The following is a 14,031-nucleotide window of genomic DNA, read 5'->3' as shown; positions in this document are numbered from 1 at the left end:
GAGTCAGTAGACCAAAAGGTCGTCATTAACAATGTCGAATGCCGCAGTCAGATCTAATAAGATTAACAGTGCCGACCCACATCTATCCAGCTGGCGACGCGGCTCAACCACAATAGCGACCAGCACAGTCTTCGTCCCGTGACCAGCTTGGAAGCCGGACTGGAAGGGATCCAGCACCTTTTATTCATCCAAGGATACGTGAAGCTGCTCCACCACCACTCTCTTAATTACCTAACCCAGGAATGAAAGATTCAACACTGGGTGGTAATTGGCCAGATCCATAGGATCTAAAGATGGTCTTTACAAGAGTGGGTGGACCACTGCCTCTTTTAACCTCCCTGAAAAAACTCCTTGCTCAAGGGAGTGATTGATTATTTCCAACAGGGGGCTTGCAATACCTCCCCACTGGCCTTTATCAGCCAGGAGGGACATGTATCAAAGAGAGAAGTGGGAGGTCGAACTGCAGCCAGAATTCTGTCCACATCAGTGCATTCAAGCAGACTGAAATGGTCCAATTTAGGACCAGAAGACGGCCAAGGGGGTTTTCAGTTCACGTATTGTATCAACTGTGGCAACAAGATCATGGTGGTGGTGGGGATGAAATTTTGTTTGCGAAGAAGCTCGCAAATGCCTCACAGCTAAAAGCCAATTCTTGAAATTTTGAACCCTGAGGAAGGGTAGTAAAGGATCGAATTACCCTAAATAATTGTGCCAGGCGTGAGCTCACTGTTACAATTGAAATTCTTCTTGGCCTCCTTGATTGCCTTCTCACAGGATTTAATAAATGTCCTAAACATTCATAAACATCCTAAACATTGCAAGGACATAGATAAGGGGGGGGATTCTTGGGTTCAACCCCCCCTTGCATGTCCGAAGCTCCACCCCCTGTTTGTGGTTTTTTTGTATTTTAAAGTGTTGTTTCGGTTGTTGGCCTGCAGGGGGCACATTTTTAGGCTAGCGGCACCAAAATTTCAGGCTATCATCTCAGGATACTTTCCTGATGATACTAACCCAAGTTTGGTGAAGTTTGATTCAGGGGGTCCATTTTATGGACCCCCAAAAGGGGTGCCCCATCCTCCATTGTTTCCAATGGGAGCTAATAGTAGATGGGGCTACCCTTTTGAGGGTCCATATCTTTGGACCCCCTGAACCAAACTTCACTAAACCTAGGTGGTATCATCAGGAGAGTCTCCTTCTGACACCACCCAGGTTTGGTGAAGGTTGGCTCAGGGGATCCAAAGTTATGGACTCCCAAAATGGGTGCCCCATCCCCCATTGTTTCCAATGATAGCTAATAGAAGATGGGAGCTACACCTTTGAAGGTCCATAACTTTGGACCCCCTGAACCAAACTTCACCAAACCTGGGTGGCATCATCAGGAGAGTTTCATAAAGATACCCTGAAAGTTTGGTGATGCTAGCTTAACAATTGACCCCTGACAGCAGGAACCCCCAAATTTCCCAGTATTCCTCCTTTTGGAATCCAGCAAACCCCCTTTGGCATGGTTTTAAAGTGAGAATCTGAGATCCCCAGATTAAACCTTTGAAAGTGATGCTGTTTACAGGTCATAGCAATCCTCTCAAAACAGCATCACTTTCAAATGCTGTTTAGCCAAAAATCCTGGGGACCCCAGATTTCCTTCCCCTTCTTGAAGATGGACTTTGGAAAAGGAGAATCTGGGCTCCCTAATTTAAACGCCTTTGAAAGTGATGCTGTTTGGGGGTGGATTTCAGCATCACAGCGGCCACCCATGGGGGGCGCAAACCTCAGATTTTGTACCAGGATCAATTTTTCCTAGCTACCCCTCTGCCTGGAGGGGAGGGAGAAGGGACTGCCAGCTACCAGCTGGGAGCCCAGCTGGTGGGGGGTGGGTGGGTGGGCAGGGGAGTCTGCAATCTCTGACCTCGGAGAGCTGCTTTTATAAACACTGAGGCCAGGGGTGGGGCTTGGGAAGGTGTGGTCATGCCCCCAGGGGTGGGTGGGGGCGTGGCCTTGCCCCTGAACCCCCCCATAAAAAATCTATACCTATGTCACTGCCCCTTTGTCCTGAGTATGTCACCACACTCGCTCTAGATGTCTTAGTTCTTGTTTCATCCTCCTTAGCTCCTCTGTATTCCAGGGGACCAGTTTAGAATGGAGATGGAGAGGTTAGCTCTCTACCAGTTCCTCAAGAGAGTTGCCAGCAGGTGGGGATTCCCATACAACATTACACATTTCCTGCCTGCTTATAAAGTGAATAAGAAAGGGTGTTTTTTAAGCAGGTTTAGTGATTTTGACTAAATCACTTGAAGTGGCCACAAAGACTTTACCATCATATGCCCATGTGGCTCAGGCAATTGCACTAACTGGGGACTTCTACAGTTTAATAATAATTAATGTTTACCTCCCCCATATTCCCAAAATGAGGAGAGAAATACATACTGGTCCATGATTTTAGATTATCTCTTGAACCTGAGGCACACTTATCTTGTCAATGATCTAATCCTTGCAGGTAATTTGAATGCCAGAATTGGAAGAACAGGAGGGTGCAGCCAGCACCCTACCGCTCCAAATGTGAATTCCTTACTGTGGCACTTTGCCCTATTTCATTGCACTAAGGATAAAACAATTAACCAAGCTGCTGCACATCTTTTTCAATTATGCACTTCGTTTGATTTGATCTATTTAAATGGTCTCACCAAATTTGAACATGCTAGTGAATTTACCTATCTTTCACGCTGTGGCAACATTATTCCAGACTACGTAATGATGGCTCAGTCCATTTTTGAATATGTGAAAGATTTTTGGATTGAACACCAAGTCTGGAGTGATCACATGCCTTTGACACAGGATCACATCTGCTTTCCTATGTCAGTTCCTAGACTCTATTGGAACGAAACTTCAGAGACCAAAATAAGGGATCTGTTATATTCATCAGACTTGATCAAGCTGAAGAACTCCCGGGTATTTTCTTGCTCGGTATGATCAGCTCACCAAAAAGCTCTTAAATCTTATAACTGAGATGCAGGTTTGTTGTGGGCCATGAACAACTAGCACCTTGCCTTCAGGTTTTGATGCAGAACCCTGAAATATCATTTAAGGGGGATTTACCACAGCTCTAATAAAAGCAGAAAGGCTAATCTCCCCAGTGAATACTTTGCTCTTAAGAGCCACTTATGGCAACGAATCCAAGACAGTTGTCAAAAAATCATTCAATCCAAATGGGAGGCATTGATACAAGCAGTTAGGAAGCAGGATACAAGGGAATTTTGGTCAATAGTTGCTGGGGGCATGCGCTCTTCCATCTACCCATCATACAGCATTGACCCCAAGCTTGGTTTGATCATTTTCATAATGCATTCAAGCATGACATGGATGGTCCTCTCCTTGTGATTTGGACAAGCTGGCTAATATCCCTCACTGGTCGCTAGTTTCTACAATCGAAATTAAGTCACTAATAGACCAGCTACAGCCTTGTAAATTTCCTAGTCCTGATGCATTTCTGCCTGAAATTTACAAAGTTTTGGCTGATTGGTGGTCTCCCCTCCTTGCAACTCTGTTTTCTCTGGTCACATGCCAAGAGAATGGACTAATGCCAATCAACAAGAAGGGAGATTACCTACACCCCTCTAACTACAGACCTATTAGTCTCCTATCAATCTCGGGGAAGCTCTATGCCAAACACTTATTAAATCAGCTCATAGCATAGATTGAGGAGAATAATATCCTAGGCCCCAAGCAAATAGGATTTTTAAAAGGCCACTCCATGTTAGACCATTGTATGCTCCTTAATTTGATTCTTCACAAATATAAAACAAGAAGGTGAGTCAAGCTTTATATTGCCTTTCTTGATTTGAAAGGGGCTTTTGACTATGTTAATAGGGAGTAAGTTAGAGAAAATGGGACTTGACAACAGATTGCTAATACTTTTTAAATTACTCCATAAAGACACTACTTGTCAGATTAACTGTGCACCTTCAAATTTGCTCACTCCAGAAATCGTTGTCACCAAGAAGTGAAACAGGGCTGTGTTTTGGCTCCTGTTTCCTATTCTTAAATGATCTGTCACCTACTCTTAAAGAAGTCAGTTATCATCCTCCCACAGTCAGGAACACTCACGTACAAATTCTTTTGTACGCCGATGACACGGTTTTACTATCTAGATCCAAAGTGGGCCTGAAACATCTCCTTAATAAATACAATGACTATTGCCTTAGTAACCATCTAACTTTAAATCTGGCAAAGTCTTTAAGGTCATGGTGGCTACTAATCTGTTTAAACCTGCCAGATAGCGCCTTAATGGTGCCATAGTTGAACAAGACAACCATTTCAAACATCTGGGGGTTAATTTTCATTCCAGTGCCAAGTGGGCCAAACAATGAGATGTAATGGTAGCAAATTGCCCTATTACTCTCTCTGCTGTCATTCAGTTTTTTCCCCCAAAGGTCACGAATACATCCCAGCGGCCCTTAAGGTCTTCAACATTAAAGTGTCATAGCAGTTTTTGTATTGGGCACCGCTTTGGATCAGTGCTTGGAACTGATCAGTTGAGAGATTACAGTCTATTTTCCTCTATAAGATCTTTGGAGTGCCCCACTGTGTACCATATGCAGTCCTGTGCCTGGAATTTGGACAACATCTTCTAGGAACCAGGGCCTGGATGCTTACATTTAAGTTTTGAATTAGACTGTGTTTTAACAAGGAATCCAAAAGCCTAATTTATATAGCGTTGCCAGATCATTCATCTTTGGAGTGGTGGTTGCTCATAATAACTAAATCTTCTTTACTTGGCCTATCTCTAGAGGCCATCCATATGCTGCCTCTGAATAAAATCCTGAGTGCTATCAAGAGCAACAATTTCTTATGAATCAAGCAAGGAAAACCTGTTCTCCTGTTAGTCTTGGCATTCAGCCCAAATTAGGTCAGATGGATAAATATTTGTCTTTTTTGACAGGCCCAAACACTGGTGGATAATAACAAGGGCCAGATGTAAGGCACTCTCCACCGCTTTGTTCTATGGCCAATTACAGAACATTCCAACTCTTTATAGACTTTGTCCCTATTGTTTGAAAACACCTAAAATTCTTGTACATATTCTTTTTATTTGCGCACAATACTCAACGTTAAGACATACCATTCCTGCCTTTGAATTTGACTCCAAGCCAAAGAACCTTTATAATTTAAAGTTGGTACAATTGCTGGACTATGGCCACAATGAGTACATTAAAAGCATTGCAGTTTTCCTATTGCGAGTGCTTTAGACTCATTACCTTAGTGATATCTGTTTCCATCACGTGTTTGCTCTGTATCTGACTTTAAATTCATTTTTATTTCTGTTTTTATATTTACTCTATGCCTGATTAAGGGTTTGCTGTTGCTGTACAGTTTATTTCTTTACTGTTACAGGCTTAAAAAAGATAAACACACTAAGGTAAAATAAAAAAGTAACATCCTCATGTTTCACAGAAAGTGCAGATCCCGACAGACCTCTTACCATGGTGTGTTTGAAATGTCCAACACCACTATGAGTATTGTTTTTTCCATGCTTCCTTCCAAAGATTGTATGTGATATCCTGGACAGAGATTTGTGATGGCAGATGTAAGTTATCCACGATGTCCTTTAAAAACAATTGAAATATAACTCAAACATTTCCCAAATGTATTTGGAAAAGTGCCTTAGGGAATGAAAATTACTGAAGAAACATGGTGGATGGGGGAAAGGACAAGTGCTCACATAGCCACTTCCTACTTTTTGCTTCAGATTGCCCCCATCAGAAGCTGCTCTTCCTTAGGAGGAAAAGCCATCTGGGTCTTGGTACACATATCTGTGTATGTAACATGTACCTTGGTATTTAATAATAAATAAAATCAGTTTCTAGACATATTCTGAATTCTAACAAATTGTGAACAGATGGTTTACAGTTGTTTACTAAACAGATCCTTCTGCATTCAGCTGGGTTTACTCTTTGGCATGAGCACATAGGACTGAAGTTTAGGTTGTTAACCAGACTACACATACTTGCAAAGAAGGTTGTCAACGAAAGTTCACATACTTGGAAATAAACTCCATTTATCTCTATGTACAAGATTAGACTTCTTGCCATGATGTGAAAGATCAATTTAGATAGAATACTCATTTCAACTGACATGTAAATAGAGAAAAAAAGGAAAGCAACATTCATTAAAAAGTGAAGAGGTTTGAATTTAAAACATATAAGCTATTTCCTTGATTATATAAATCCATCATTCTCTTAAAACAGGGGTCATAATCCAATGGTAACAGTTTAGATGGATATCTATTTTACATTAACAGTTTCTAAGTGAGTTAATGAGTTATGAGAAGATACTGTAGAAAGAGATTGACCATTATATGCAAGAACCTAAGCTATCAGGAAAACATGTACATTTGTGAATAACAATAATTTATTACATAAGTACTGATAACACGTAAGTAAATCTACTGACTCATGTGTGCGTGTGTGTGTGTCTGAGTGAGAGAGAGTGAGAGAGAGAGAGAGAGGAAGAAGGAAGGAGAGTGAGTGAGTAATTGAGTACACAGAATCTTTGCAGCAAATTTCCCAACCAATTGAAATGAGATAGAGGAAACATTTTGGATAAAAAGCACTGACTGATTTTACCAGCTTTATTCATGAACTCCAGGGACAGTTACGAACCTTGTGAAGCAGGAATAAAAGAGTGAAAGGGCTGTTCCTGTGCTAGAGTGAAAGGGCTGTTCCTGTATTAGGGCGTGTTTCTTTGCATTCAGCATGTTAGTAAACCTTTTACTGCCAAAAGATATCAGATACAACAGGAAACTGACTTCTAGGTGTGTGCTTTTTGTGTCCATAAGGTATTATGAAAGCTTTGCATTCTAAGCTAGTTGATCCTAAATACTTGCACAGTATTTATGCTGCTCTAGCTCTCTACAAATAAGATTGTCTCAGTGCACTATCTCAGTAAGCACTGCTATGCAAGAAGGTGTACCTCAATATCAGTCAGGAGAGAAACTACATAGTGTGGCCTAAAATGACTGTGGTGCTGTGCCTCCATCTTCATTTTTGTGATGCTTGAACAATGCCTTGCCTGAACTTAAATTATGGGAACTTACGCATAGTTCCTGGCAGACTGTGTACTTGTGGATGCTATTTTCTGTGACACTTTTGCTTTCATTTTGGAGTGCTGCATAATTGCCCAGTGGTTTTCCACATTGTCATAACTCAATTAGAACTACCACAACAGAGCTTAAATGAGAACTTGAAATAATCAGTGTTACAATTACAACACTGTTACAAACAGTGTTATAGTGCCACCATCCTCACAGGAACCAGAATAGACTCAGGTCTGTTTCTCAGGACCAAAAACAGTGCCCCAGTTAAAACACCATTCCTGGAGCGCTGTTTGCATGGCTTCCACCTCTGTAATGAGGCAACACCGTGCTTTCCCCCCCGCAGCCAGCGGAGAAACATTGTTTTCTAAACTCGCTCAATGAGCAGGTGTTGTAGAAAACAGCATTGTGCAACCGGTGCCAAGTGAATGGCACTGGTTCGAGGGCGGGACTTTTAGATATGCCCATTTTTTCAACCCTTCCCTTCCCTGCACAGCTCCGCAGGCACAAGGGGACATGCCTCCTGGCCTCTGGCCCTTGAGGCATTGCCATGGCCACTGGGATGTATCCTTTTGTCCCTGTGGAGCTGTGCAGGGAAGGGAAGGTAAAAGTTGAAAAACAAAACAGAGGTGCCTCCGTGTGAAGGCACCGCCATGGCCACTCAGGGGCCACCCGCACAGAAGCATATGAACGGCATGTGTGGGAGTGCACAGGCTAATCTGAATCCCCCAGATAAACCTCCACAGCTCAAGTGGCAGAATGGGGAATCAAACCCGTTACCTCCAGATTAGAGTACACCTGCTTTTAACCACTATGCTACTGCAGCTCCCCCCATAGGGATCAGGGTGGTGTACAATAAAAGCAAGAACAAACAGTGATACAACATAATATAAACAATATAAATAAAAAGTGCATTAAAACCCATTTTAAATCAGTAGCATTACACCCCTTTTTTTGAGATGGTGTCCAAACCCCATTCCCTGCTCTCGCACCCCTGGGAGGGGATCTGCAGATTGCCGCAGATGGTATACATAGATGGTCCACAGGGCATAAAGAGGGGACTGCAGATCTGCAGCTAGTCTCCCCAAAGGCCCGGTGGAACAGCTCAGTTTTACAGGCCCAACTCATCAAGGTCCCACAGGGCTCAACAGCTGGAGGAAGAGCGTTCCACCAGGCAGGGGCCAGGGCCGAAAAAGCCCTGACCTGGGTAGAAACTAGCTGCATTATTGTGGGGCTGGGGACCACCAGTAACTTTGCCTCTGCAGAACACAGAGGCCGAACTGGGACATGCGGGGTAAGGCCAGTGGTGGAATTCAGAGGATTTAACAACTGGTTGTATACAAACACAATTTTAAAAACCGGTTCTGCCAAAGTGGTACGAACCTGCTGAATCCCCCCACTGGGTAAGGTGATCTCGAAGGTATGAGGGCCTGAGGTCATGAAGGGCCTTAAAGGTCAACACCAACACCTTGAAGACAATTTGGAATTCCACTGGGAACCAGTGCTGGCTGTGCAACATGGGGGAGATGTGGTCCCTAGCAGAGCCCCCCATGAGAAGGTGAGCCCCCCATGTTGGACCAGCTTCAGTTTCCAGGTCAGCCGCAAAGGAAGGCCCGCATAGAGCGAGTAACAATAGTCTAACCTGGAGGTGACCGTTGCATGGATCACCGTGGCCAGGTCAGCCTGGGAAAGGTAGAGGGGCTAGCTGCCGGGCCTGACAAAGATGGGAAAATGCAACCTGGGTAACATGGGCCACCTGGGTCTTCATAGAAAGAGACGAATCCAGGTGGACCCCCAGGTTGCAAGCTAAGGAGGTAGGCGTCAAAGAGACCTCTTCCAACACCGGCAGCTGGAAATCCCCCTCCCGGTGGCCTAGCCAGAGGATCTCTGTCTTTGATGGATTAAGTTTTAACCTGCTCTGCTTCAACCAACCAGTGATCGCCTCCAAACAATGCTGTTTTATACTGTTGTGTAGCCACTTCCCTGGCCCACGCGGAACGGACCTTAGTCAGAATCTCATCTGCAGTTTTTCTGCTTCTTGAATCATAACCATAGAGTTGAAAGAGACCTCAAGAGCCATCCAGTCCAATCCCCTGACATGCAGGAACACACAGTTAAAGCACTCCTGACAGATTACCATTCGGCCTTAGTTTAACTCCACCACTCTCCAAGGCAGTTTTCCATTGTCAAGCTGTCCTTATAGTTCTCACATAGTTCTAGCACACCAAGGACCTTTCTTTCCACCATAAGCTGAGGTGATAGTGGTATCAATTGGAAATATGGCAAGCTTTTGATAGCCAACTTTCCCAATTCATTTCCCCCAATGAGAAACTGGAAATGGGTTATGTTTTTCACATTCATTCCAAGGATTTCTAATCTTGGTTTTCACAAGAATGAGCTATGAATTAAACAATATGAATCTCCTGACTTGTGACATGTTGATTCTATTACATTTCCTTTCAGTTTTGATCTGCCACCACTTATTCTTTTTTCAATGGATGGGTTCAGGGCAGAGTATTTGGAAACATGGAGTGCTTTACTTCCAAATATGGAAAAACTCAGTAAGTAAGCCAAAACCTTTTCCTCTAAAAAAAGGACAAATATTCAAAGGCAGTATTACCAGTACCTTCTTTACCATCTTTTTCAAATGATCCCACCATTTTAAACAACTTCTGGAGCTTGCAAGTCACCGGCAATCTCTCGGGATCTCTTACATCACAATGAAGTACGAAGGTTTAATAGCAAGCAACCTGAGTTAATTGTACAAAATCAGTATTTTGGAATACAATTTTGTTGTTTGTTCATGGACAGGTTCAAATTTATTTGTGTGAATGCACAAATACATACATACATACACTTGTATTGTATAGTAGTTAGAATGCTGGCCTAGAATCTGAGAGACCCAGATTTAAATAGTTGCCCTGTCACTTGCTAAGTGACCTTGAGCCAATCATATACTCTCAACCTAACCTACCTTACAGGGTTGTTGTGAGGATAAAATGGAAAAGGGGAAATGATGCAAGCAAATTAAAATTTAATCTAAAATAAAAAAGATTAAATAAACGTATATTATATTTGCATGCCACCCCTCACTCACTCACTCCCCTCCCCTCCCTCCCCTCCCCTTCCCTTGCATGGTACCCCTCCCCCTCCCTCCCCTCTCCCCGCTAGGGTGGGTGGGCCATGTTCAGATGCCAGGCCCCCTCCCTCCCCTTCCCTTGCGTGGCACCCCTCCCTCCTCTCCCTGCTAGGGTGGGTGGGCCATGTCCAGATGCCAGGCTCCCTCCTCCTTCCTCCCCTCCCTTGCATGCCACCCCTCACTCACTCCCCTCACTCCCCTTTCCTTGCATAGAACCCCTCCCCCTCCCCCTCTCCCTGCTAGGGGAGAACCCTCTACACAAGTCATTTTGTGGGTGGGCCATGTCCAGGCCCCCTCCCTTCCCTCCCTTGCATGCCACCCCTCCCTCCCCTTCCTTTGCATGGCACCCCTCCTTCCCTCCACTAGGGTGGGTGGGCCATGTCCAGATGCCAGGCTACCTCCTCCTTCCTCCCCTCCCTTGCATGCCACCCCTCACTCACTCCCCTCACTCCCCTTCCCTTGCATAGCACCCCTCCCTGTCCCCCCTCTCCCTGCTAGGGTGGGTGGGTCATGTCCAGATGCCGGGAAGAAATTCTAGGTTCAAGATTCTAAAACAAAATTAGAGACTGAAACACAGCTACACAACAAGAACCCTCTATACAAGCCATTTTGTAATAAGCTGCAGAATGTTTTCTAAATTGATAACTTCTGGTTGACTTTCTGCCCAATTCTATTACTTCTGTCTTTTAAGCTGGGAGTGGACCCAATGCCTCACAGTCTGCAAGAAACTGCGTAAAAGAGTTGGGCTTAAGACATCCCCTTTGGGCTGAAGGTTGGCTTCCTTTAATGCTACCTGATGGCCTGGAATGTCTGCCTAAATATTTCCTCTACTGCAGCAAACATCACTCCTAGGCTTTGTGGATAGGACAGGTTTGAGACACGGCTTGGCAGTCATTGCAGACATCACCACATTATTCTATCTGCTTCTTTCCCCATCAGTGAAGAGCAACTCCTGAGCCCCTTTCCCTTATCTTGGTTTGAGAGCTTTTGAACTCAGAACATCTGTATGCTAGCTAGCCAGTCTCTTAAGAGGATGGATCTGCGAGTAATATCCACAGCTAATCTTTTAAAAAGTGATATGCATGCTTAATTACCTATTTGGTTGTACTTTTATAACTGCTAAACATATTCTGTTCCAGAACGATGTGGGACACATTCAAAGTACATGAGAGCTGCTTATCCAACCAAAACCTTCACCAACCACTATACAATAGTTACTGTAAGTAGCTTCCTCCTGTTATCATTATATTAGCTATGACTACTGTTGCTCTGATTTGAAATGCATTATGCTTTGTATCACCACATGCCATATTAGTGCCCAGATATTTTTGTATATATGTGCATAAGGTTTCTCTAGTCTTCTGCTGTTCAAATGAATGCATGTAACTTTTTGTCTATATGTTTGCATAGCTTCCCCATTCATACCAGTTTAACGTTTCTATCTGCTTGTGTACAACATCTGTTTGTCCTGTAGGTTTCATAGGTATTTGATTATTTTAAAAATCTGAAAGACAGTAGTAACCATGGGACCTGCACAATATGTGTGTACACCATGAACACAAATTCCTCTTTTAAACTACTTTCCACTATCCTATACGCAACTGTTTCTGACCAATCCTAACCACATGTATCAGGACTAAGCTCTACCAAACACAATAAAACAGACTCTTGAGAGAAAGAGTTGAAGATCATATCCTCTTGTCACAATTGCAATGGGGAATTTAGTTATTTATCTATCTATCAGGATAAAAATCATACTAGATGATTGAAGATAAAGTTGAAATAAAAGGAATATGAAAATAAATGGAGGGAAAGCTTGAAAACTTCTCAGTTGTTCTGCATCACTAATATTTGTGGTGATGCAATCTATCATACTACTGACCAATTACTGATAAGGTGTCTGCCGTGCGATAGGGGCAAATGTCTGTTGCAGCAAGATTTCTTGTACAGACATATTTTTTCAAGTCCTGCTTTCACTTTCCATTTTCTCTGCGGCAAGTGAGTATGATTTTAATTTTTTTTCACTGCCAGAATGGGACAGATTTGCCAGTGAGCACAGCTTTGCCCCAGACCTCTTCCTTCTGCTCACAGCCAGCCTGCCTATCCTCATCCCTCCCACTCCCTTGCAGTGCTTTGCATGCCTTCCCTCTCACCCCCTCCCTGTTGCCAGTTCCTTCCTGCTTCTTGTCCTGCTGCATCATTTTTATTGCCTGTGACCCCCTCCTGTATATCTTTAGATTAAAAAAAAATAGTTTCTTATATTGCTATTTTTATATATTGCTATATTGATATAAAAATAATATCACTACTCAGTCCCTCCAAATTCCCAATTTGCCTGTGCATTGTCAGCCATTGTCCGTATTTTTTCTCATTGATCCACCAGACTGGGATGTCTCCAGCCATCCTAGTTTTACACACAAGCAATCAGTGGTTCACAGTGGGAAAAGGCCTTCAGTCTTGACACTTGGCATTTACAGGCCATTGGGAGAGGGATGACTGGGAACCTGGGGAGTTTAATGAAAGGTTGTTCAGATTGTCCTTTTGTGGTTTGTTTGCTACCTTTACTTCCCAACCACATCCAGTCATAGAAGTCAATCAGTGATCAGACAAAGTATGCACAGGCCGTATTCAAGACTTTTCTGAATAGTTTGACTTTTTATATCAATATCTGACAATTGAAAACTTAAATTAAAAATTAAAGCATGTATGCACAATAGAGAACTCACGAAAACAAGTGGAGATCATGGAGATCGCCTTCCTCTGGACACAAGCAAAAAGCCAGCCCATGGGCAAGTGGCAATAAGACTGAACATGCCCTGAAACAAAGACTCTATGGCAAATTCTCTTTGGGGTCACATGAAGCTCGCCATGCATAATCGGCCACTGAGTCTTAGATACCAGGTTCGTTTATAGTAGAGCACACTTTTACTTCATGTGTACTGATTTTGTTGTTTTTCCCCGTTCAGGGATTGTTCCCGGAATCCCATGGCATCATTGACAACAATATGTATGATGTTCATTTAAATCAGAGCTTCTCACTTTCCGGGTCATCCAAGTCAAATCCTGCCTGGTGGAGTGGACAGCCTGTATGTGTTCTTTAACATATTTACTCTTTATAGTCTGGTAAGGGAAAGTCTTGCAAGCCCTTCCTGCTTCTTCAGGTTGGCCCTCATATGTAGCCATCCTGAGTCTCCACTTAGACCCCCTCTGCACGGGCCAATAAATGTGAGTTAATGTCAGTATAAAACCTGGGGTTTTTTTGGGGGGGGGGGTGGACTTTGCATGGATACTGCTCCTAACACAGGTCTGCCCTGTGTTTCCACCTTAACCTGGGTTTTTCAAGAATTGCACTGCGATTCTTTTGTTTTAACACAGCTTGCAGCCACTCATGAACAAACTGTGGCCAGGAAGCGCTTTCAGTGGCCACGCTTTCCTCCATTTTCCAAGGTCCTGCCTGACAGCTGCGTAGTCACACAGGGACACAGGCAGTGGTGGGATTCAGCAGGTTCGTACCACTTTGGCAGAACCGGTTGTTAAAATGGTGCTTGTAAACAATGTTATTAAATTACTTGAATTCCCACCACCGGTACCAGTTGTTAAATTATTTGAATCCCACCACTGGAAACAGGGGCATTTGCATGGCTGGGGGGGGGAGGTCCATGCCTGCCTGACCACATAGCTATGCAGCGGATGGAGGTGAAAAACAAAAAAAAACCACGCCTCCATGTGAAGGTGTGATAGCAACCTGCATTTTCTTCTGTGGGCCCTGTTTGCTGCCTTCATGGAAGCATGCAAATGCACCAACGGG

The 14,031-nt window shown here is 43.6% G+C and overlaps 1 protein-coding gene across 2 annotated transcripts in view; it reads left to right on the top strand.

Moving 5' to 3' along the window:
• ENPP3 (ectonucleotide pyrophosphatase/phosphodiesterase 3) overlaps positions 1-14,031 on the top strand; it is a 90,439-nt gene that overhangs the window by 21,396 nt on the left and 55,012 nt on the right. For both annotated transcript variants that reach the window (XM_048490606.1, XM_048490613.1), the window contains exons 6-8: positions 9,548-9,645; positions 11,363-11,442; positions 13,190-13,309. In XM_048490606.1, the coding sequence (XP_048346563.1) occupies positions 9,548-9,645; positions 11,363-11,442; positions 13,190-13,309 (298 nt within the window). The remainder of the gene's footprint in view (positions 1-9,547; positions 9,646-11,362; positions 11,443-13,189; positions 13,310-14,031) is intronic.

This window comes from Sphaerodactylus townsendi, linkage group LG01 (genome assembly GCF_021028975.2).
Source record: "Sphaerodactylus townsendi isolate TG3544 linkage group LG01, MPM_Stown_v2.3, whole genome shotgun sequence".
Taxonomy (NCBI): Eukaryota; Metazoa; Chordata; class Lepidosauria; order Squamata; family Sphaerodactylidae; genus Sphaerodactylus; species Sphaerodactylus townsendi.
This window is presented reverse-complemented; position numbering and strand designations above follow the sequence as displayed.